General features: G+C 41.0%; 1 protein-coding gene across 7 annotated transcripts in view; it reads left to right on the top strand.

The window, feature by feature from the left end:
* The window catches only part of CLYBL (citramalyl-CoA lyase), a 227,753-nt gene that overhangs the window by 111,101 nt on the left and 90,301 nt on the right, over positions 1 to 26,351 (top strand). For all 7 annotated transcript variants that reach the window (XR_009049085.1, XR_009049086.1, XM_057707958.1 and 4 more), the window contains exon 2: positions 17,508 to 17,694. Coding sequence is in view for 5 of the 7 variants with exons in the window: in XM_057707958.1 (XP_057563941.1) it covers positions 17,508 to 17,694 (187 nt within the window). In the remaining 2 variants the exon portion in view is untranslated. The remainder of the gene's footprint in view (positions 1 to 17,507; positions 17,695 to 26,351) is intronic.

Raw genomic sequence — 26,351 nt, 5'->3', positions numbered from 1 at the left:
ACCAAAGGAAGACAAATATCAGTTACTCTAGATAGAAATAAGATTAAATTAGCCTTTAAAATTAGTTAATACATTCCAGAGACAAATGCAAAAAATTGTCTGGTTATCTTGTTCTCTGGATAACCTATTCCATCTCTCTTTGCATTATCATAGAAAATGCTGAATCAAGTCACAAATAAACCATAACACAGATTGTCATGGACATATAGCTTGTGGAAAGAATTCACCTCTTAATTTTTAATTTTATTCCTTTTGCATTTACAATAAAAGTGTTACTGTCTGAGTCTGACCAATTCATTCCACAGAAAAGTAGCAATACATATTCAATGAGTGGGATTTTTTTTAGAACTAAATATAAAGGAAAAAGAGGCTGTTTTGTACTTTGGCTGGTGTGTTGCTAAGTGTGGCACTGAATAAGAAAAAAACTCTTAAGCTCCCTTAAAATTAGAAGAAGTTCTAGGAAGTCTTGCCTTAAATATTTAAAGGAGTACTAGTGCCTGTAGCACATTAAACGTACTTTAAAAAAAAAAGTATGTTAGAGAAAGCCTTCATGATCACATCCATATGTTTAGTTTTAATTTTCATCACACTTAGCTCTGAATAATTAAGACGGAAAAAAACAATCTTAATCTTATTGTGGGTCCCCACACAATCAAAGCCACATACACGTGATTCGTGATCACAGCTTGTATTCACAGCTTTCGTGTGTGTGGTATGGGTCTGGCAATTAGACTCAGACTGTGTTTTTTCTAAAAATTATTCAGCGCTAGAGAGGGATCAATATTAAAATTTCCCCAAATCTACAAATCAAGATAATCAAAGGACGATAGCTAACAAAATACCAAAATTCTAAGCTGTGTAACATTTTGGCCTCATTTCATTGAGATTGACACTTAAAAGGAATTTTTGAGAGAATCCAAGGAGAGAATGAAGATTCCATTAACCTAGATGATTTTCATGACAGCTACCAAAAAATAAAATAAGATGCGGAGAGAACTGTTTTCTTAAAATTGTAGATTCATTTTCTGGAGAAAAAAAATTCTCCCATGATTACTCTCATATCAAAGAACCTGGTCCTGGGGGGATGCATTATTTGACACATTTAGCAGCCTTTGAGCTTTTGAAGGACTCTGTAAAAGAATCCATGGTTACGTCTGTCAGGTTGACAGTCTTCTTTCATGACCTTTAAAAAAAAGTTAAGGAGATACTGATCTTTTTAGTTCACATTTGCTCAGTTGCCTCTAAAGTTCTACCCAAGCTAGGAAATAGTCATCTCAGCTTTAAGTTTATTATCTTTTGAGCTAGGATAACCCAGTACTAATGGAATCTCTAAATGGAGAAATTTTGTGAATGGTCTTTTTTGTGTGTGAAAATTTCTGGTGGGCCTGTGGTGATAATATTTCCTATACTCTCCACTGGCTGTTTTAATACATTAACTACTACATATTGTCTTTTCTACAACTTGTTTTGGAATCACATCTTCTTAGGCAGGAATGCCAGCAGGGAACAATCCAAACATAAGACTCTGTTCTGGGTGTTTAGCTTTGGCCAGGAGTGGAACAAGTAAGCTGCTTATTCTTCACGCTCAAAATTTCACCATCCAAAACCCCAAATCGTCTCTGCGGAGGCTAAGAGAAATTGACTAGCATGTCCTTTAGGTTTTAATTACAATTTACTGAAAGCTCCCACGTTCTGTGCTTGACAGGTGCTTCCTCTCATCATTCCCAACACTGGGAAATCCATCTATCAAATCGCTATGGGTAGAGGGTCCTGAGCATCTTTCCTGGACCAGGTTCTCAGCGACATCAACAGTTAACTATTAATAAACAACATCCTTAGACTTCTTTGTGTTTCCAGGAGCCCCGGGTTGAAGCAGCCCCGAAACAGAAGAGATGCTAATCGCATTGTGTTCTTAAACGTGTTCAGTGAAGGAGTGCAGGTTTCCCTCTTGACCTCAGTGTCACTCTGGGGGGAAAAATCCCTCCAGTTTTCCCTTCAGATAAAACCTCTGCTCCTCCTCTTCTCACCAAAAGTAGAACAAGAAAGTGGGATTACGGTGAATGCCCACTAGCAGGCACATGCTCTATTGTCATCCCCTCTTCAACAGGAATCAAGGAGCTTTGCAGCAAAACAAAGCTCCTCTCCTCTCCACTTGTCCCATCCCCCACTCTCCCTCCTGGCCCTCACCTCCATCTTCCTTTCCTCCCTCCCACTTTCTTATCCGCCTACTTTCCTCCAAAACCCATCCTTTCTCCTCCCTCCCTCCCTTTCTTTTCCTCACCCTATTCCTTTCCCTCACCCCCTCTCGAATACCCTCACCACTGCCCTCCTGTTCCTCCTTATCGTATGCTGGGCTGACTCGGCCTTAGCTTGTATCAAACTCTTCTTCATTCGCCTTTTGGAAAAGTGGCATCATTGCCCTTGGAGGTGCTACCAAGCACCCAAGTGCCACGGGGCGGAGTGGTACGCTGCCACATTTATTTATAAAGCCTAATCCATTTGGGATATGAACATGGATCTCTGTTTTCATGGAAAACTTGCTCTCTTCTTTGGGACCCATTAATGGTCACCCAGTTGTATGGGATTTTCCCTGTTCCTGGGACTTACCCCACCCTTGCATGTATCTGGAGAACGTGTATCTGGCCACAGTTCTGTGGCCAAAGAAGCAGATTCAGTGACCAACGAGGATCTGCTGGACACATGGGTTCTTGTCCATGTTTGCTCAGCCCATGGTCTAAGAGCCAGCTCATGGTGGACTCCGGATTTATTAAATGCATGACTGGTACTGAATTTGATCAGTACATTTGTGTTTATGAAACAATAGCATGGATATAACAAGGGAAACAGATTTGTTAACTTAAAATTTTTTTCACTGGGGTAAAATATACGTAACATACAGTTTACCATTTTAACTATTCACAGCATATCATTCAGTGGCATTAAGTACATTCTTACTGTTGTATAACTGTCACCACCATCCATCTCCAGAATTTCTTCATCTTCTGGAAATGAAACTCTGTACCCTCTAAACGGGTCAGTTTCCTCCTCTTTCTCCCTCACCATTCTATAATACTTCCTGTCTCTATGAATTGACTACTCCACGTACCTCACAGAAGTGGAATCATGCAGTATTTGTCCTTGTGTGTCTAGCTTGTTTCACTGAGGATAATGAGTAATTTCTGATATGGATATTTGCTTTCTCATTCTGTATGAAAAAAGGGTTCTATTACTGGGGTCACTTGTTTTTGCCTTTTGATATTCTGAGGGTCTGAGGAGGACGAGATCTGCACTGAAACAGCATTACACAAATTTTACCAAAGTGAGCAAAAATAAGGATTCTGCTTTTTTCTCTGTTTCTGATAAATCTGTCCGTGATTTGACACTCACCTCTTTTCCTGGGGTTTCCATGGCAAGGATAGGCAAGGAGGAAGGTGCCTCACCAGCATCCATCCTTCTCCATGGCACCCCTCAATGGCTGAGGGGCTGGGCCACAGCCCGCAGGTCTCCCCTATCCTACGTCCTGACTTCTTCCTTAGAAGCAAACCCACATCGGACCACAAACTGCTATCCTGTGTGTGTCTGCTTTGGACACAAAAGACTATCTCTTCCTTTCAGTACAAAATGGAGCACTTGATTAAGGTGTGATATAATTGCTTTGAGAGGGTTTGCCCTGAAAATGTCTTGGCTTTTCTAAAGCAGACTGCACACCTGTTTGTATTTGCACCACATGCTAATCTCACGAATGGCCCTGTTCTGCCAGTGGGAGGACAAATAGCTGTTCTTTTACTCTCGTACCCATGGAAAGCTCCCCACTTCTCCTTGCCCTGTTGCCATAGTAACTGAAACATAGTTCTTCAAAATAGGGAAGGAATCTCTCTGGGCAGTTGGGAACTTAGCAAAGTGAGAACATACGTAGGCCTCTATTACAGATGCTAGTGTAAATACCTAGTTATTAATAATCATAAGCGTGGCTGAAATTTGTCAGTACATTTTACTGTCACTTGGTGAGGGTAGGAAAGGATCAATGAATGGGCTCTTATTTTTACTCTAGTCCCACAGATTCTTCCTTGAGCACCAGAATTGTCATACAAGGTCAGACTGTATTAGAGCGTTGCGGGGCACAGCCCTTAGCACTCTGCTACTGCTGCGAGCTGTTACCCTACACCCCAGTTACCAGGCAACAGTTACCAGGACGCCATTAATGCCGGTAGGTTAGAGCAGTGTTAGAGGTTCTGCTCAGCCACTGGTTTGCGCCACAGCAGGCTCCTCCCCTGAGCGAGCAACTGTCAATGAGCACCCATTAGAGGGGCCTTGAGCCAACACTTGGCGGCGTGGTGGTCATCAGGTGGAGAGTGAGGTAAGAGGCAGATCCCAGCCTTCCCCCATCCACCCCCCTCCAGCCCTCCAGGCCAGCTGGTGCGCTGGGGGGCCCAGGGAACAGGCTGGTGGTGTGTCCTGCAGGGCTCCAGAGCCCTCCCCAAGATCGCCCACTGGCCAGGCCCAGGCCCAGGCCCTGAGGCCGTGGTGAGCCACTCCCCGGTCCCTGTCTCTGTGACCTAATGGCAGCAGCAGTTTGCATGGGACACAGCCTGGGGGGCCTGGCCCCCACTGTTTGGGCGGCCTGTGGAGCCTGAGGGCCAGTTGGGTCCTGGGCGCCTGGCTCCCTCAGCAGTGACAGCAGGGCAGGGTCTGGGGACCTGGCCCTGAGGGAGCCGCCAACTGAGATCTGCCTCTTCAGTCAGGCCTGGGCACTGGCGGGAGGACCCAGAGTGGGTGCTGGACGAATGCTCTGGGGCAGGGTAACCACCCCCCCGCCCCCGCGCAAGGACCCCTTTCTCTTAGCCGGCCCTGGACCTCGGAGGGTGCTAGCTGTGCTTTGGGACCTTGCCCTTTCTTGTTAGAACTGAGAGTAACATTTGTTTGGTAGAGATTTACAGGAACATCGTTACCTGACCATGACCTGACCTCAAGAACAAAGGACCTGACACCGATAAGTTTGCAAAAACTAACCACGCCCCTCCCTTACCTTTCCTGTAAGAGGGCTTTGCTGAAAGCTTTCTGGGAGTTTGGGGTTTTTCAAGCATGAGCCACCCATCTCCTTGCATGGTCCTATAATAAACATTTCTCTGTTCCAAACTCCAATGTTTTGTTTGGCCTCACTGTGCGTCGGGCACACGGACTTGTGTTTCGGTAATAAGACCATGGGGCTTATATAAAAGAACTTAATTTTTCCCAGTATTTATATTCCCAGTATATAGAGTAGGCAATGACAGAATGCAGTTATGCTCCTCCAGCCCCCTGAGGGGATTGAAGGTACAGCTCCAAATAGAGGAATCCTTTAAGAATCAGGATTTGTGCATACTTTTCTGAAGAAGTTTTTATTCTCAACCTTTATCAGCTCTTAGAGTCAAAATTGCTTTAAAAGAACTTGACCATATCATTTCTGTGTGGTGTCCTAAATAGAAATTAATTGATGTATTATTTCAAAATGATGCTTTATTTGTTTTATCATGTTTTATGTTTATGAACAAATGGGAGTTTACCAAAATTTATTATAATTTACAGAGGCAGTTTCTAAAGGGCAAGGGCGCATAAAAGATAATTCTTTTTTGTTTGGGTTCAGAAACACCCCTTTAAAGGTCCTGCATAACACAGGGAGATCAACTCAGTGATTGGTGATGACTTAGAGGGGTGAGATAGGGAGGGTAGGAAGGAGTCACGAGAGGAAGGGGATATGGGGATATAATTGTAAAGCAATTATACTTCAATAAAGAGCTAAAAAAATGCTTTAGTGGTAACTAGACTTGAATGTAGCATAAAATATTTAAAAATAATGTTGGAGTGGATATGTAAAGTGATAGAGCCACTATGGAAAGCAATGTGGTTTTTCCTCAAAAAATGACAGATCGAATTACCATATGATCCAGCAGTTCATCTTCTGGGTTATACCCAAAAGAATTGAAAGCAGGGTCTTAAAGAGAGATTTGTTCATAACAGCATCATTCACAATAGTCAAAATGTGGAAATAACCTGTGTCCATCAATGGATGAATAGATAAAGTGTGGTATGCACGTGTAATGGAGTGTTATTCAACCTTAAAAAGGAAGGAAATTCTCACATCTGCTACAACATGGTGAACCTTATGGACATTATGCTCAGGGAAGTAAGCCAGTCACAAAAGGACAAATACTGTATGATTTCACTTACATGAGGTACCTAGAGTAGTCAAATTCAAAGAGACAGAAAGTAGAATAGTGGTTTCCAGGGCCTGAGGGGACAGGGACTGGGGGAGGTGGGGGGTGGGCTATTGTTTAATGGGCACATAGTTTCAGTTTGGGAAGATGGAAAGTTCTGGAGATGGATGGTGGTGATGGCTACACAACAATCGGAATGCACTTAATGCCACTGAATTGTTTGCTTAAAAATGGTTAAAGTGGTAAATTTTATGAAATTTACCACAATGAAAAATAGCATTTGACCAGCAGAGGTGTAAAATGATAGAAAACAGATCAGGGTCAAGGCTAAGATGTGGTGTCCTTGGTTAGAGTCCCTGGGCCTTGCTCAGTATGTTCCGTCTGGCCTTGGCTTCACTGAGCTCTGCTGCTTGTAAATAGAGATCAGCTGAGGCCTCCACCCTCCGTCCCACCTGCCCACCCAAGGTTGCCCACCTGCCCACCCAAGCCCTCGGTTTGGATGTTTACCTGGGCTCTGGCAAGCTTCTTCTCTGTCTGCATTGGTTCTAACTTGGGTGGAACCCTGCATTGGAGCCCTCCAGAGCATCAGATGCCTGGGCCAGAGTGGAGGAATAGAATCTGGGCAGGCAGCTTGAGGGCAGGGGAACCAGCCCAGCTGAGTGTCTGCCCCTTCAGGGCATGGCCAGTATCAAATCACCAAAGGGTGTGGCAAACTCAGACTTGTACGTTGTAAAGGCTGAGGAGCAGAAGTTTCTAAGCAGTGGGAATGCTCCCAAGTGCTATAGCAGCCAGTGCAACACTGACCATAAGCCAGGCCAAGGGGCAGGATCCTGATAAGCAAGCCCAGGCATCCTCCCAGGGGTGGGATCCTCAGGGGCCTGGGAAGGAGCTGGGGCTACGCTGCACTGGCCGTGCAAGTTCCCAGGCTTCACCCCTGCAAACCTGACCCCAGGCTTAGGAAAGCAGGTCTAACTCCAGCCCGTGCTGGCCTCCTGCTGGCAGCCTCACCAGAGCTGGTGCAGGTCCTTGGTGCCTGGTGCTGTGAGGCCCTGGAAAAGGGTATCTTGACTTAAGATGGAGGAGAAGGAGGAGAATCCACTTCAGCCCCCTGAGAGCAGACTAGGTCCCCTCTCACTGAATATGACAGAAGGTTCTCCTAATGCCAAGTTCCTGTAGCCCTTGCTTCCTAGGGAGATAGCACTGTGACCCCATATGGTGATTCCCAGGACACAGGAGGCACTTGGTCTGCAGTGGCCATTCTATACCCCAAGCTGCCCGAGCTCCCTGCTACATGTGATCATGTTCTCCCCATCTCTGCATGGACTCTGTCCTCTCAGTGCCTCAGTCACCTGACAAAGGCTGAGTGGTCACTGCCTGAGAATTGCAGCGGGGACTTCCTTTAACTTTGTGTTTTTCCTGAGGATCTGAGCCCCTAGTCATCACTTGTTACCTAGTGATAACTAGAATCAGATCTGGGGTTGAAAGCAGCATCTAGCCAACAGGCCCAGGTTCCTCACCTGTGTGCTGACACAAAATCCTTCCTTCCCTAACTCACCAATGTATTTTGAAAAGCCTGTCAGATTTTCTAATGAGAACTAAATATGATTTAATCTTAAAACCCAATTGCTATTTTAAAAACTCCAACTGCTGTATAAACACATTTCACCTAAATAATATTTTTATTTGATTTGTTAAGTAAGCCAACTGTGAGTTGAGTCAGCATTTGTGAAAGTGTCTGATATACAAGTCTTTTCTTGGATATGAGTTCATCAGAAGTTCAAAAGCAAAACAGCATGAGTTTGGACACTTTGCTGGAGCATTGGTGGGTTCTCAGCCAATGAGAGGCTGGATGGATTGATATTTGTTAAACTGGAATTCTGTCTGTACTGCAGTTGAGTCCTTTCTCAATATTTGAGGGTTCCCCTTCAAATCCGGTTTGCTGAGTGTTTTTATCATAAAAGATTTTGTCAAATACTTTTTTCTACATCTACTGAGATGATCATGTGGTTTTTGTGAAAGCTGTAAATTTAAGTTAAATTGGCTCCACCTAAGGGGAAATGTGATTTTTGGAAAATACATAAAGTGGATAACATTCAGCAGTATAATACCAACATCTGAGGCACTAGTATTGGCTTCAGCAAAACTCCTCTGATGCAATTATTTTGTTACATCAGGGCTCACCAGTCATGAGAAGCTAAGCTGGATAAGGGTAGAGCGCTTTCTCGCCTTGGAGCTGTATTCCTCACTGCAGAAGACAAATCGAAAGTTCCTAAAGAGTGGGGGGCCAGGCAGAATCTTTCCCAGTTTCATTACTGATGCTCTTCCCCCGCAAGCTTCTCCCAGCATCCGAAGGGCTTAGTCCCTGCTGCTGGCAGGGACTTCCTTTCCTTCACATGCCCCGTCCTTGTTCACTCTGCCTCTTGGGAGCTTGAGGTTTGGACCCTCAAACTGTTGGAAATTAGCAGACTTCCTTCCTTGTATTCACTGTGGACTTGATCTAAGACTCTAGTTTGAACTCCAAGTTCAGCAAGGACTTCTTGGTGTTCGCCCCCCCACCTCTTCTAAACCCTGCTGTGATGGCTACCGATTCAGTGGGTGGGAATGTGGAGTATCATGGTTTCCAAGCAAGGAAAACTGCCATTCCTCTCAAAGTTATCGTTCCCAGTCACTTCATTACTGTGAATTTGCATTGTTGGTACCAAACTCCCCTGCCTAAGTATGGTAGGATTATGTGCTGGCAACTTTTAAAGTCCAACAACCCCAAATCCTTTCTAGGATCAATAAGACACTTTGGTGGTTACTTTGAATTCATGGTGCAGAGGTTCTCATCCTTGGTTGCACCTTGGAGTCTCTCTGGAAGTTTTAAAGAAACACTGATGCCTGGGACTTACCACAAGGCCCTAATTTAATTGGGTTGGAGTGTGGCCTGGGGATTTTTCTTTTTCTAAGTTCCCCAGGTGATTGTAATGTGCGGTCAAAGTGGAGACCTCTGTACTAGCCATCAGCTAAGTAAAGAAACCACTACCTTGGATGAGAAGTCACATACCAAATTGAAGTTCTTCAAATAGACATTAGCTTAGTTGATTATTGATGCTATTTCAAATATTGTTAGCAGTTTGTCAGTTTTTTTTTCATCAGAAAGACTTTTCCTTAAACATGGATTTTTTTCCCAAGTTTGCTACATTTTCAGTTATGACAATTACTTTCACAGCATCTACTTGTATATAGTAGTAACACATGACTCAAGAGAAGTTTTCGTTGGAGCAAAATTTCCTGCCTTAGGGCAGTGGCTACACATTGGGGTCATCTAGTGCTGTGGTCCTTCAACTTGGCTGTACATCTGAATCACCTAGGGGGTTTCAGAAGTTCCGGAGCCTTGCCTTTGCCCCAAACAAATGACTTCGAAATTTCTGACTGAGCTTTAGCATCAGCATATTTGAAAGTTCCCCAGCTCCCACTATGCCCCCAAGTTTGAGTCAGCCTAGAATAACATTCTTAAACTTCCATGAGATAAGCATCCCTTGGAGATTTGTTAATATGCAGCTTCTGATTCAGTGGGACTGGGTTGGGGGCCTTAGACTCTACATTTCTGAAAAGTTCCCATGTGGCGATGGTAGATGCTCCCATGAGAGATGGGAGACTCTCACATCAGAACAGATAAGAGACCAATGGTGCTGGTCTGTAGCAACACCTCACTGAAGTGGCAAGAACATAGAGGGCCAAAAAAAAAAAAAGAAAAAGAAAAAGAAGGAAAAAATACATATATACTGAGCCTGGGACCTATTACCAGTGAATTTAATTTTTCAAAAAAATATATTTGGTTGCATTGAGTCTTAGTTGTGGCACACGAGATCTTCATTGTGGAACTTGGGCTTCTTGCTAGTTGTGGCTTGTGTGCTCAGTAGTTGTGGCATGTGGGCTTAGTTGCCCTGAGGCATGTGGGATCTTAGTTCCCCAACCAGGGATCAAACCGACGTCCCCTGCATTGGACGGTGGATTCTTAACCACTGGACTACCAGAGAAGTCCCACCAGTGAATTTAATTTGATTGTACTGGGTGGGGTCCAGACTGTGACAAGTGTTAAAAGCTCCCCAGGTGATGGTTATATTGAATCCCAGGTGGAGAACCCCAGCAGCTTGAAGGACTAACTCTGCCTCCTGTGATATAAATGGTTGGAGGCAGGTGGCAGAGGAAAGGGAGAGGACAAAAACAAGGCCAGGAGAGATCCCCCCTCCAGCCAGAAGAACCCCTAGACCTGCCAAGGGATGTCTTATCTAAAAAAAGGTCCATTTGTAGAGAGAACTCACCATAAGGCTACCAGATTTTTTCCAACTCATCTTATGCCCCTGTTTTGCATATTGTTTGAATATATTTACATGTTGACTATCAAGAGGCCCTAACTCCAAATATGTAAGATAAAATAAAAGAAGTTAGATCTTGCACCTACTGCAGTTGTATTCATATGCAGTAGTCAGTGCTGAACACAACTCAAGCAGGGAACAGATTTTGAAACAGCCGGAGATGGGGGAAGGAGAGGACACACCAGCAGTATAGGAGGAGGGAGGCTTGGAGAAGCCACGACAGGCTCCTGCCACCTTCCCAGTGACAGCCCCCTCTGGGACCTCAGAGTCTGCAACAGAACCTAAAGCCCAAATCCCCTCTATACCTGTCTTATTATTCTCAACAGTCTTGCTGCCTTTGATCTTTCTCAGAAGCTCCATTCTGTACGGGCCTTTAGCCTTCCTGAGCTACTTGCAGGCCATCCTCTGGGTGTGCCTCCTGGACCTTCTGGACTTGACCTGTATCTGTTGTGCCACCTCCCCACAGTGCTCAGAACAGTGCTGGTCAGGGCTGCCACATGCAGTTGTACAGGGTGTGCCCTGATCAGAGCGCCTACCGAGGCCACGCGCAGGGCTGAGCCTCAGCTCATCTCTACACATCAAAGCTGCTGCCTCAGGAGCAGGAGGCACCTCTTTGCTCTTCCACCTGCTGGCAGGCTCAAGGAGGCAACTTTTTCTAATTTGCACAAAGGGACCTGCCAAGTGTGCTAGTGGAGACCCGATGCAGGTCACCCAGTGCCTGCTTACTAAGTGCTCACTGAATATATGAACAAAAGAACAAAGTGGAGGCACTGAGGATAAATAAGAGGCTTCCACAGTCATCTAAGTAAAGGTAAACGAGGCCCCAAACTAGGATGTCAACTGTATTTACAGAAAGGAGGAGATAAACAAAGGAGAAGAAGCAACGGGCCATAGATTAGGTTAAAGCTTCCAGGAGGGCAAATGAGAGAGGGGATAAAAATGACCTCCTACTTGTAATCACCACTAAAACTTGACTCTTGCCCAAGAAGAATAAGTGCAGTTTTCTCCCTTCTGGAGAGCTGGCTTTGGATGGGTAACAAGATAACAGGAATTGTTATCTTCTTGTGCCTCTTGTGTGCAGGACCTGTGCTAAGCAGTGTGGGAGACATAAGACTGCCCTTCCCTCAGTGAGCTTCTGATCTAACTGAGGGCACTTGGGTCCAACAAAATTCCTGATGCCCAGCTATGCTGGCCAGCATCACGTGTGGGCGACAGGTGTCAGGTAATCATCGTAGCTATGCACACATATGCTGCTTTACTGCCTGTGGTGAGTTCGCCCCTGTGTGTTGCTTCTCACCCCATCTTCTTACTGCTAGTCATGATATTGTTTTTTTTTTTTTAATATTTATTTATTTGGTCGAGCTGCATCTTAGATGCAGCAGGCAGGCTCCTTAGTTGTGGCATGCATGTGGGATCTAGTTCCCTGACCAGGGATCGAACCCGGGCCCCCTGCATTGGGAGCGCGGAGTCTTATCCACTGTACCACGAGGGAAATCCCCCACAATATTGGTTTGAACCACATAAAATTAACATTTTTGCCAGCCAAAATGGTCAGATGTCAGCAATTTCATATAGGTGGTTCTTACATGTTCCACAATATTATGCTGCCATTTGAGACCTGTTTAGTGATTTTATTGGTTTGCTTTAAGCCTATTATAAAATAATTTTTTAAGTGATGCTCTTTCTAGTAAATGTGCAAAATAGGGAAAAAGGTGTGCAGAAACAGAAAAATCTTAATCTCAAACTCTACAGTTCTGAGGTATCCCTCATAACATCTTGGTGTATTTCCTTCCAGATATTTTTGTTTGCATTTTTATAAAGTTGAGATGTTATTACATATATAATGTTTAAAAGAACAATCCTGTGTTTAAAAGAACAATCTTCATGTAACATTAAGTATTTTTATTGATACACTTTTTAATGATGGCATAATATTCCATTGAATGTAGGTACTGTAATCTGTCCTGCTGTTGGACCTGAAGATTGTTTTCAGTTCCTTATATTATGTACACCTAGTTTTATTTCTGATCATTTTCTTAAGATAAATTTCTGTATTAATCCATTTGGGCTGCTATAATGGGATACTACCATGGACTAGGTGGCTTGTAAACAACAGAAGTTTATTTCTCACAGTTCTGGAGGTTGGAGGTCCAAGATCAATGCTTCAGAAAATTCAGTGTCTGATAGGAATGCACTTCCTGGTTCATAGATGACAGTCTTTTCACTGTCCTCCCATGGCAGAAAGGGCTAGGGAGCTCTCTGGTGTCTCTTTTGTAAGGACATTAATCTCCTAGATTCTGCCCTCATGACTTAATCACCTTCCAAATGCCCCACCTCCAAATACCATCATATTGAGGATTATGTTTCAACACATGAATTTTTTCCGGGGTGGGGACACAAACATTTAGTCTATAGCAGTTCCCAAAAGGAATTGGGTTGAATTACTTGAAATAACTGAGTCAAAAAGCAGGAAGCTTTTTTAAGTGTCTTGATTTGTAGTGTCCATTGGCTTCCAGAAAGCATGTGCCCCTTGATTAATTTTAGCCACGATGGCAGGGCCAGTCCTTTGCTGGTTCTGGTTTGGTTACGAGTGATAAATGCTGTTTTTAAAGATGAGAGAGTTTAAAGATGAATGGTCAAAAAAGGCTCGGCAGTGAGGTGGACCTTGAACTAAGCTTGAAAGATCCCTAAGTTTCAAATAAACTGAGGGGAAATACTTTTCCAGCAGAAGCACACAGAAGCAAAGGTACAATGGAAACAATATGGAATATTGTGGAGACAATCATAATTAATTTTTCTAGGGTGGATGGTTGCAACATGGGAATAGTGGGAATTGAGAAAAGGAATACCAGCTGAGATCGAGCTTAATCCTGGAGGTGATAGGGAGCTGTTGACAGTTTTTGAGCAGGAGATCACATGACGAAAACAACATTTCAGTGATTATAGGAGACTTTATCTGGGAAACCAGAAACATCTTTAACAGTGGCAGATTTTTTTAAATGATCATCTGTTTTAAAATCTTACTGTTTCTTTAATTTACTATCCCAAGCCTAAACTCTGTTTAGATTCTTCACTAATCACCCAAACCCTAAATTTTTTGTCCTGTTGATTCCTCACCAATTTTTTGTTTCTTTGTGTACAAAGTATAAAAGCTGCCTGCTTTGCCTACTGCTTAGATCCCTTTTCTATGAGACCTCCATGTGCCAGAATTAAAATTTGTTTCTTTTTCTCTTGTTAAAAAAAAAAAAGAAAGAAAATGATCATCTGTTTTAAAAAAATTATACATCATATGAACATCCTAGGAATGATTTGCTCTAGTGCTTAGCATGTGACAGTGGTATGACCTGTCAGCCATATCTGAGTGTCTCAGACTCTGAGATTCAGGTAGTGTGGCTTAGAGATCACAGTGGCTGGATCCAAATTGGCAGTCAGAAGCTATTTCACATGGAGGAAATCTAAGTTCTCATGAAACAAAGGTCTCTTTAGCGTTTACACGTGCAGTTACAACAAATCCTCATGAGAAGTGACTTTTGCCCTAAGCATTTCTTGGTAAATAAAAATTTCATCCCTTTTAAGTGCATTTTTGCCATTTTAAAGGAAAGGTATATGTTGCAAATTCTGGTTTTCAGTACAAATAAATAAAATGTGGTTGTTGCTATTACATCATTATATTTTTTCTTTTTAAAGATAAACCAGATTTTTTAAAGTTGGATTTCTTTTTTTTTCCCAGATCTTTATTGGAGTATGATTGTTTTACAATGTTGTGTTAATTTCTGCTGTATAACAAAGTTAATCAGCTGTCTGTATACAAGTATCCCCATATCCCCTCCCTCTTGAGCCTCCCTCCTACCCTCCCTATCCCACCCCTCTTAGGTGGTCACAAAGCATCAAGTTGATCTCCCTGTGCTATGCAGCAGCTTCCCACTAGCCATCCATTTTACATTTGGTAGTGTATATATGTCAATGCTACTCTCTCACTTCGTCCCAGCTTCCCCTACTACTGTGTATCCTAAAGTTTGTTCTCTACATCTGCATCTTTATTCTTGCCCTGCCACTAGGTTCATCAGTACCCTTTTTTTAGATTCCATATATATGTGTTAGCATATGGTATTTGTTTTTCTTTTTCTGACTTATTTCACTCTATATGGACAGAGTCTAGGTCCATCCACCTCACTACAAATAACTCAATAACTCAGTTTTGTTCCTTTTTATGGCTGAGTAATATTCCATTGTGTATATGTGCCATATCTTCTTTACCCATTCATCTGTTGATGGACATTTAGGTTGCTTCCATGTCCTGGCTATTGTAAATAGTGCCACAATGCACACTGTGGTACATGTATCTTTTTTGAATTATGGTTTTCTCGGGATATATGCCCGGTAGTGGGATTGCTGGGTCATATGGTAGTTCTATTTTTAGTTTTTTAAGGAACCTCCATACTGTTCTCCATAGTGGCTGTATCAATTTACATTCTTACCAACAGTGCAGGAGGGTTTCCTTTTCTCCACATTCTCTACAGCATTTATTGTTTGTAAATTTTTTAAAAATTAATTAATTTTATTTTTTATTTATTGGCTGCATTGGGTCTTTGTTACTGCACACGGGTTTTCTGTAGTTGTGGAGAGCAGCAGCTACTCTTCATTGCAGTGTGCAGGCTTCTTATTGCAATAGCTTCTCTTGTTGCGGAGCACAGGCTCTAGGCACATGGGCTTCAGTAGTTGCGGCATGTGGGCTAAGTAGTTGTGGTGCATAGGCTTAGTTGCTCCATGGCGTGTGTGATCTTCCTGGACCAGGGCTCAAACTTGTGTCCTCTGCATTGGCAGGTGGATTCTTAACGACTGTGCCACCAGGGAAGCCCTGTTTCTAGATTTTTTGATAATGGCCATTTTGACTGGTGTGAGGTGATACCTCACTGTGGTTTTGATTTGCATTTCTCTAATGATTAGTGATGTTGAGCATCAAACCAGATATTTTAATCAATGTAAAACAATGACAGATACTTTGGGAATTCTTCAATTATCTGGCCATACTATATTTTATATCAATATTAAATAAATGTCTTGTAATACACATACACTTTTAAAATCCATCTATATGTCACCATATCTCACATAGCACAATGCTTATGTTATGGAAAAATAAGACTTGGACTCAAGTTTTAGATTTTATTAAGGTTGGCTGCAAGAAAGAATGAGGGGGCCCTCACAAAATTGATAGGCCACCAAAAAGATGCTGGTTTTTCTTGAGATACATTGTTACAAGACACTAATCATGGCAGAATGTTACAACTGTGTAAAATATTTGATGGCATTAACTTAGGGTAACTACTAAATGTCCAGAGCATTCATGAAACTACTGCTGACATATTTTTGAAAGGATGATGCTGTTTACCCTGGGGGAGTAAAATGTTAGGGTGTTACCAAGTTTGCTGGGGCTTTAACCTTTCCTTAACTGGGATTTTCATGACATATAGCTCCATCTGTTATGGGCAGGGCTGGTTTCATGGATGTGTGACCTCCGCAGTCCTGGATGACCCTGTGTTTAGAAGGGTCTGGTGCTTCGTGTGATGCTCTTCTGTTGCTATCTTGAAATTCCTAATAAATTGGATGACGGTTCTGCGTTTTTATTTTACACAGGGTACCTCAAATTATGTAACTAATCTTAATTGTGAAAGCTGATTTCATCTTCCTTTGCCATGTATTATGGGCTAAAACATAGTTTCCACAGGACCAAACTATGGAACAGGTTAGAGGTGAGGGCTGCACTGAGCCAAAGGTGCTTCTGGTCAACTCCTTTGATTTCCACTGGAGGCTAAACTTAGTACAATCAGAGAAGGGAAGAGAGAGCAGAGTTTATGAGTAGGCAGGGCTACTGACAGCTAGAGTTTCTCCATTAAGAACAATAGCGGTGGCTGCCATTCCTGCTACACCCACTACCACACCAAGTTAATAACCCCCGGGCTCTGTCTGATCGCTTCATGTGCATTATCTCCTTTAACTTAATTTTCTCCCCAACCTGCAGCATGAGTATTATTTTTCCAGATGAAGAATCTGAAGTTTCCAGCAATGAAATTGCCCATAATTACAGAGCTAGTTAATGGTCTTTTCCTAATCACCATCCTCACTACTGACTTAAAAAGTAGCTAGCCATCTTTGTCTGTTGTTAAAATTGAACTTGAATCACTTATTTGTCTGCTTAAAAAGATTCATTGTCAGGGAGAGAGCCATAGATTTTGTTTACATAGATTGCTTATTTTCCTTTTTTTTTTTTTGTTTGGCTGCGTTTGGGTCTTCCTTGCTGCGTGCAGGCTTTCTCTAGTTGCAGTGAGCATGGGCTACTCTTTGTTGTGGTGTGTGGGTTTCTCATTGGGCTGTAGGCACGGGGGCTTCAGTAGTTGTGGCTTGTGGGCTCTAGAGCACAGGCTCAGTAGTTGTAGCGTATGGGCTTAGTTGCTCTGCGGTATATGGGATCTTCCCAGACCAGGGACTGAACTCCTGTCCCCTGCATTGGCAGGTGGATTCTTATCCACTGTGCTGCCAGGGAAGTCCCAGATTGCTTATTTTCTACTTTTTACTTTCATATAATTGTAGGTAGTATTGTTCTTTAGGACCTTTTAGGTATAAATTTCTTCACTTTTTCTCCATGGGTGCTATCTGGACAGTATACGAATGTTGACAGTGTTTTTCCAAGAAGAGATAGGTACACCCTCCTTCTTTTCTCAGAAGATTGTGTCAGTAAACAGTATTGTATATTTTTTAAACCTCAGCCAAAGTGACATTCTGTTTCTTGATTATTTCTGTTATTATTGTTCTAGTTATTATGTGTGATTATGTTCTGCCATGATTTTTAAAAAGTATCCGTTTTCTATTTTAATTTTGTAGTAACATAAGGTTTTTCAAAAGTTTGTAAATAAATTCTGTTCTGGACTAACTCTAATCATGTCTCCTGCAGGAAAGTATCTCTGGCAGCTGATGTGTCCAGGCTTGGGTATAGTTCCTCACCCAATCACAAATACATTCCCCGAAGGGCAGTGCTCTATGTACCTGGAAATGATGAAAAGAAGATAAAGAAGATTCCCTCTCTGAATGTGGATTGTGCAGTGCTTGACTGTGAGGATGGTGTGGCTGTGAACAAAAAGGTAATTTTTCCTTATGATAGAAAAAATGCATGGAATTAAAGACATACTTTCCCTCTTTTCTTTAAGAACTCAGTAAAAGTTCTTAAAGAAAAATAAGAATAAAAAAATGAATCTGAAAAAAAAGAAAAGAAAGAAATGAAATTTGGTGCTCTCCTGGTAGCATTGCTCACTATTTGGAAAGAGTCTTCCGTACTCACTGATTACCGTACCTTTGCTGATTACCAATATGTTCTTGACCAGCCCTTGTGTGAGTTCTGAATGTGTATGTTTCTTTTCTCCAAGAGACAGGAAGTATCCAGCCAAAATATATTTAAAATCATGATCTTCAGTATATGTGACTGTGTGTGTATATAAAGAGATAGACGCTTTTAAAAAAAGAGAGAGAAAGATAGACGCTCAATCCATTTTGGCTGTGATATTTGCTGGTTTGGGTAAATGACTTAATCCTAGACTTGTGGTGTAAATTTTTCAGACTAGTAAGGTGGAGTTAGGAATTTATTTCTTCTTTTTACCGCCAGGTATATTGTGCAGTAGCCTTATCTCTTCTGGGACAAGTGCCAATAAAAGAAAAGATAGACTTCAATGGATGGGTCACCACTTTCCCTCGTTAATGGTGAAAATTAAGAAACTACACATAGAACCTTAAGGTAAAAGAGAAACTACACACAGAGCCTTAAGGTTGCAGCTTTTGGCCGATTTTCTCATGGCCTGATCAGAGAACTGAGTCGTAGAATATACCCAATTTGTAAACAGGTACAAAAAGTTCTTACTGAGTGGTAGCATAATTGGTGCTTTTTGTTTCATTTTGGTTTGCTTAACTTAGTTTTCTTGGTTTTTATAATGAACACAGATTTGTTTAATAATTGGGTGAAATACATAAATTGCTTTAACAATAACTGATGTTTGCATGGAATTAAAGACATGCTTCCCCTCAACCTTCATCTATCCAGTCCCTAGACAGTGAGGTTGGGCTGGGAGTGGACTGTGGGGCTGGTGGCACAGAAGGAGCTGGCCATCTGCGTTTATATCTGTTTGGATAGTTTCTTTTCTAGGTGATCTGAAATAGCGTGGTTGTCCTATACAACTTTCTTGATTAATTGCTTTCCTTGGAGATTCTAGCAAACAAATATTTGCCTTATTTTTTTTTAAAGTTAATTTCCAGCATCTTTCTAATGGTCATACCAAGGCTTTACAAGTGTTTGGGAAAGGATTAGAATAAATATGTGGAATCTAAAGCGTCTACTCAACATCTTTGGCATGCACCAAGGAAAATACAATTAATCTTCTTTCTCGCAGAGATTAAGGTAAATAGGGCTTTTCTTGAAGGACATAATATGATTCCAGTATGCTCCCTTCCAAAACTCATGTAGTGCATTCTAAGATTAGATACTAAATTATAATTCTAGTTCTGTGTGACCCAGGGCAATTTACTTTACTTCTTTGCCTCAATTTCTTATCTATACTGTGGGATGACAAAATCTTCTTTTGTCAGGGACAGGGATTATTACGAGGAATAAGTTTGATAAAATGCCTGGGAGTAGCTTGATTTCCTATAGGAAACAGATTAGATAAATCCTGTAGTAATCATGATTAGAAGGGAATTTATTTTAGCTGTAGCACAGTGAGCCATTAGGTGCCCTGATAAACTTCTAATTATATTTCTTCACAAGTCTTGAGGCTATCTTCCCATTCCCACCTAAGGATGTTTCCTGCTACCCAGATGAGTTGGAAATATGGTTCATTCCTACCTCATATTTCCTTACTGTTTATCTGTGTTCTGAAGCTCATCCTTATACCTAGAGCCACTAGTTAGGAGGAACCTAAGGAGGGGCAGGGGAGAGAAGCGTTTATGATGGGCAAGTTGTGTGTGCCATTTTGGCATCTATGTCCAGACAGTGTTTTTGTCCAGTCAGGACACTGCAGTTCTCTGAATGCAGCTAAAATTTGCATTAGTTGCCAAACACGCTGTTTTACGCATGCTGAACTTGGAGTTAACAAAATTTCCCTTTCTTATCCACAGAGAGTTCTGGCAAGCCAGGCTAGTACTTGTAAAACATCTTTTTCCCTTAAAATTTCTACCCAGGACTTAATTTTATCTCATTACATAGCCCTAGCCTGTCAAGGTCTTTTTGGATTTTGATTTCATGGTCCAACATTTATACCATCTGAGAAACTGACCAGCACACTGTACGAAAATTTAACGGGTTTCTGATAGAAATGTTGAAGAGGTTGGAGCCAAGTGCTATGCAAGCATGCCATTAGAAACTTCGGTTCAAGCTTATTTAACAAACATTTATGTAGTGGTGACTAAATGCCAGGTACTGTTCTAAGGGCTTCAATTTGCATAATAACCCAGTAAGTTACTATTATTATACTCCTTGTACAGATAGGGAAACCGAAGCATGAAGAGGTCAAGTTCATGAATCAGTTCTGTAAATGTGGTTATTCAGTCACCTAACTCTCCTAAAATCCAGTCTTTTCACAAGAATAGTATAAGAGATTTTATCTAGTGCCATTTCAAAATGAAGACACCTTCCTGATCTACATGGTCTAGCGATACCTTCTCTCTCCCTATACCTCCACCTCGCCAGAAAAATGAGATTAGGTAGACGAGACTTGATCTTGAAGAACCCCTGTCAGTACCCCCTAGTTGTTACCACCTTCGCTTGGAAGTGCTGGAAACACGAAAATGGTAATAGCTACCATCTACTGAGAGTTTTCTTTGTAAGAGGCGCTATAATAAATGGTTTAATTATCTCATTTACTCCTTACAGCAAAGTTTTGTTCAGGGTCACAGTGGCGTTAAAAGGCAGATTTGAACCTCTTAGAATTTTTTGCTAGGAATCAGCCTCAAGTTCACCTGTTGGCGTATTCCATAACTTACCTTTTCCTCCTTTCTCAGAAAGTTAGTGCCTTGGCTTCTCTTTATCTTTTGTCACCTTTGTATACTCCGTAGTTTCTCAAAGATTACTGGCAGGAGTGCCGTGTTCACATTTGCAAATTCTTTTAATGCATTAAAACCTAGGGACTTCAATTTATTTGAAATGTCCAATAAGTCTGAAACTTCTCACGTAGCTCATATTCTTTTTCCTTTCTTGAAGTCACCTCTTAATCATATTTCTTGTTCGAATATTACTCCTCTTAATGGAGGAGATAGAGACCATTTTTTAGTGAGTTTATTTCTTACCATGTTAAAACTCTCATTTCTAATGATCTAGTTATGGTTTTGCTAAACTGGACTATTAGCCTAATTCAGCTTCCTTGGCATTATTAAAACTTAGTCACTTCATTTTATATATTTCATTTTATTTCTTTTTTTATTAATTGACTAATTCCATATTTCATTTGACTGACTGTGGAGTATGGGCTTGTAATGAAAACAAGAGGAGCTTCCACAGAGCAGTTTATAAGTATATAATACCTTCCAGCGGGCTCTAATCCTGTCCTGTTAATCCAATTTGTGTTTAAGCAGCTCCTTCATGTCAAGGGTGGTGCTACCAGCTCACCTTTCCAAGCATGGATGATGAAAAGACCATCTTCACTACCCTTTTATCTTCTCCTTTTCAGTGTTAAATGCATGAGGAGATACAGGGCTGTCTAAGCCACTGCTTGCTGGGACACAGTGAAAATAAGCCAAGTAATGCACAAATTTCTGGTGAATCTCCATGACACTGGGTGAGGCTGAGAAGGTAGGTGTAAAATAGATAGAGGCAGGGTTCCAGGGCTGCTATTTTAGTTGAGTAAATATTTAAATTTACTTCATATTTAAGTTTAAATATGTAACTAAATATTGAGTACCTACTCAACCAGGCACCTTGGCAACAACAGGAGGGGAACAAAGATGCTTGCATGGTCCCCAACCCAGAGGAGTCAAAGATTGGTGGAGAGACAGGGAAAAAAAATAAATTGTAATCTGACAAGATAGGTCTATTAGAGCACATACTTTTTGTTATCATTTGGTTCTACATATTTTTTTAATTTCTGTTTTGATCTCTTGCTTGGGCTGTGAAATACAAAGAGTGCTTCCCAGACTTTCTGTGGTAAAGAATGAGTTTGGTCATTTTGATTTGTTGTTGTTACTTTGTTTCATTTTTTAAAAAATTTCTAAACTACTGTGGACCGATACTTGTATAAAATACAATAAAAATGAATTGCTATAAAAATTAAATGCTGCTTGGGTATGGCAGCAATGTCAAGTGCTATAGACGTTTCTAAACTCATGTTCCCTATTTTGTACTAACCTCCTGGTGGCATGGTCGTGATGAGAGTTTGTGGATCAAGAGTGGTCCACAGACCACAGTTTGAGTAGAAGGGACTTAGAAGTTTTAAATTTCTATGTGTATATGAGGTTTTTAATTTATTCTTTTGTTGCTGACCTCAAGCTTGGTTGCATGATGGTTAGAGAATGTGATCTGAATGATGCTGATTTTTGGAGACTTGTTGAGTTCTGCTTTATGGCCTATTACATGAGCCATTTTTGTAAATGTTCCATGTATGCTTTATAAGAATGTATATTGTATGTTTACTAGATGCAGTGTTCTGTGTATTTTCCACTAGACCAAACTTGTTAATTATTTTGTTCCAATATCCAAATCTTTAATGACTTTCATCTGCTTGATACATTAATAATTAAGAGGCTAGTTGAAATTTACCCTCTGATGGAGAATTTGCCAATTTCTTCCTGCAGTTCTATCAATTTTTGTTGTTGATAGTTCGAGCCTATGTTATTAGGTGTATACAAATTTAGAATTAATGTATCCTCCTGGTATATTGGATTATCTGTTATTATGCACTGACCCTCTTCATCCCCTATAATGCTTTTTTTCTCTAAAGTTTATGTGGTCTGATAAAAATACACTAGCTTTCTTTTGATTAATATTTGCCCACTATATTGTTTTCAGCCTTTTGCTTTCAACTTTTCCAAATCTTTATGATTTAAAAATGTCTCCTATTGTTTTAAAATTTTTATATTCGTGTAGACAATGTGTCTTTTAACTGGAACATTAACCCACTTACTTTTAATATAGTTACTAATAAATTTAGATTTAAATATACCATTATATTTGACCCATTTTTCTCACCTGTTCTATGTCTCTTTTCTTGTCTTTTTCTTTTTTTTTTGGCCTCACCATGTGGCTTTTGGGATCTTAGTTCTGTGACCACAGATTGAACCTGGGCCCACGGCAGTGAAAGTGCAGACAACCAGGGAATTCCCTCTTTTTCTAATTTTTCTTGCCTTTTAAAGATTATTTGACTTTTTTGATTATTTTCTTAGTCCATTTTTTCCTCTCTTAGTTTAGAAGTTATGGCTATGTTTCTAATTTTTATCAGTTATTCCTGAAATTTTACCAAGTATACTTAACAAAGCCTAAAATTAACCTGTGTCTTCTTCCTGGACAAAGTAAGAATTTTATTTTATTTTTATTTTATTTATTTATTTTTGGCTGTGTTGGGTCTTCATTGCTGCACACGGGCTTTCTCTAGTTGTGGCAAGCGGGGGCTACTCTTCATTGCAGTGCTCAGCCTTCTCATTGCAGTGGCTTCTCTTGTTGTGGAGCACAGGCTCTAGGCACACCAGCTTCAGTAGTTGTGGCATGTGGGCTCGGTAGTTGTGGCACACGGGCTTAGTTGTTCCGCAGCATATGGGATCTTCCTGGATCAGTGATCAAACCTGTGTCCCCTGCATTGGCAGGTGGATTCTTAACCACTGCACCACCAGGGAAGTCCCAAAGTAAGAATTCTAGAAAGCTTTAAATTCAGTCAGCTCCCTTGCCAATTATGTTATTTTTTAATCAGTATTTCAGTTATCTCTTTTTAATCCCATGAATTTTACATTGTTACTATATCATTATTTTATATGCACCTTTGTTAATTTAGATTAATCTATATATTTTACCAGTTTCTCTGATCATTATTCTTTCTTGTATCTCAGACCTTTTTTCTGGGGTTATCTTTCTTTCTCCTGATGTTCACCTTCAGAATTTCTTTATAGTGGAGGTTTGTTGATAGTGAACTCTCATAGTTTTTGTTTATTTGAAATGTTTTCATTGTTTGCCTGGGTAGACAAATCTAGATTTATAGTTATTTGCCCTCAGAACTTTGAAGATATTATTTCGTTGCCTTCTGGTTACTGTTAGTGCTATTGAGAACTCCATTGTCAATCTAAAAACTAGGCTATTTGTCTTTTCTTCTTTGGCTATTCTGAAGGTCTTTTGTCTTTGGTGTACTGAAGTTTTACTAGAATCTTGAGTAGGTATGGATGTATGCTTCTTTACCTCCTTTTCCCCCTTCTTTCTTTTAGCTTGGTGTAGGTGGTTTTTTGTATATTTGTGTATTCATGTATTTTATCAGTTTTATAAAATTCCTGCTAACAGCACTTCAAATATCACTTCTAGTACATCATTTCTATTCTTTCCTTTAGAGATACCTAGTATGTCTACTGACATACTAGGAAATTTTTGTTTTATCCTCCTTGTCTCTCACTATCTTTTCATATTTTCTATCTCCTTGTCTCTCTGTGCCACATTCTGGGTTAGTTCTTCATATCTATTCAACACTTTTGTAATTGTCCCATCAGTTGTGTCTAATTTATTTAATCCATCCTCTGAGTTTTTAATTTTAATGATTATATTTTTCATATCTAGAAATTCTATTTGATTCATTTTCATACCTGCTTGGTACGTTCTGAATTTGATAACTTCAATATTTTTGCATCTAAATTGCTTTTTGTTGTTCAATGCCTCCTACTCATGATATGAACCCATGTTGATTGGAATTATTTCTTGGGAATCCCAAGGGCCTAGAGTAGAAAGATTTTCCTCTAAAAAGAGTTTGTATTTGCTTCCGCTGGGAGTCAGGGATATTATTAATGTGGAGTTTTGGTTTATTCTCCCCAACTTTGCCGTGATCTCAGGTATCCTGGTACCAGGTCTAATATAGGTATTTGGTTCCTAGCTTTCTTATTTTTCTAACTCCTCATAAATCAGAATTTACTTTTGTTGTTGTTTTCCATTGGCCCTTATGTTCTTATGAGCCCAGCAATACATCAAAAAGTACTTCTGTTGAAATATATCCATTTTATAGTTGTTGGCCCTTCAGAGAATGTGGTCTGCCATATTGCCAAAAGTAAAGTACCTGTCCTTTAAAATTTTTAAATTATAAACTTAAAAAGATTAGTCTAAAATTTATTGTTACACATGAAGAATCAAATGGTTAAGAAATAAAGCAGCCCCTAATCATTATTCCATTCCTCTCTCCAGAGATAATCCCTTTTATCTCTTCTAGTTTATTCTTGTGGCATTTATTCCCATATTTCTAAATAATACACTTTTTGAATTATTTTTTAGCCATTATATTGACTCCCTGCTGTGGGAGTTATCTCTCCCCTCCACTACCACCCTATCCCCATTAAATGTGAATCTTTCCCATACTTCAGTTGTCTCAATACAATTATATATAACTTAAATTTATTTATTTGTTTGTTTGTTTGTTTATCGTTGCACCAGCTCCTTAGTTGTGGCATGCAAACTCTTAGTTGTGGCATGCATGTGGGATCTAGTTCCCTGACCAGGGATCAAACCCGGGCCCCCTGCTGTGGGAGGGTGGATTGTAGCCACTGGACCACCAAGGAAGTCCCTTGATTCATACTTTAAATTCCTGACTCTCATAGGTAATATCTTGGCACAGATAGGTTTTTGCTCTAAATGTCATGGAGTTTGCCAGTTTTGCTATTTTTTTTAACCTTCTCCCTCAACTATGGTAGACAAAGAAAAGACTCTAGAGACATCAAAATACCACTTTTTCTTTCAAGCTCCCTCACAGATTTCTTAACATTAGGGAGCTAGAAGCAACTATCTTAGAAAGATCTTACTTATTTTTTCCCTCAGGAAAACAAAGAGAAAATTATCTGTCTTAAGCAGCTAAGCAGTAAATTTTTACTTTGCATTTCTCTGCTGGATACTTGACAGAAAGGGAATAAGAAAAGGATGGAGGAAGGTGGCCAACTCTGTGAAGGCATTCCCCCCAGCAGTTCAGAGCAAGGGAGCACTGGGCTGGGGTCTGGGTCCTGAGCAACCGCATGTACAGTGCCTCTCTCAGTTATGGTAAACAGAGGAAGGAGGACTGCCCGGGACTGGGGCTGGCGTGTCTAAGGAGAGGTGCCTTCAGCAGTTGAGGGGAGCCTCTGGTCGGTGGAGGGGGTTGGAGCAGCAGCCAACTTTCCCACCACCTGCTCTGCATGTAGAGAACCTGGGGTGGCCAGGAGGGCTGTCTTGTGGAAGCTGCCCTACATCATGAAAAGCAAGGGGAAGCCATTTGGCTTCTAAGCAACAGTGGGTGCTTCAGAAACCCCACAGGATCGTCCCCACTGAGCCATATCCTTTGATTGCTTCAGCTTCCTCCATCCATCTTGGATACCAGGACATAAGGCCTAAAGGATTGTGGCTGTGGAGAGACAGTTGGAAGCAACACTGCAGAGATGAGGGGAGCACAACTTTGTCCCCCACAGTTAGCCACTTTCTAAGTACTCTTCACAAACAGTAATTCTTACCAAGGCTCCTATAGTTGACTCTGCAGAACCTGGGAATCATCGCGTTTGCAAGTGTGAGTTGTTCATTAAGAAACACTGAATATCAATCAAAGTTGTTGGCTTATCATTA

The sequence above is a fragment of the Hippopotamus amphibius genome, chromosome 14 (assembly GCF_030028045.1).
Source record: "Hippopotamus amphibius kiboko isolate mHipAmp2 chromosome 14, mHipAmp2.hap2, whole genome shotgun sequence".
Taxonomy (NCBI): domain Eukaryota; kingdom Metazoa; phylum Chordata; class Mammalia; order Artiodactyla; family Hippopotamidae; genus Hippopotamus; species Hippopotamus amphibius.
Note: the sequence above shows the minus strand (reverse complement) of the source record. Positions and strands in the feature narration are given on the sequence as shown.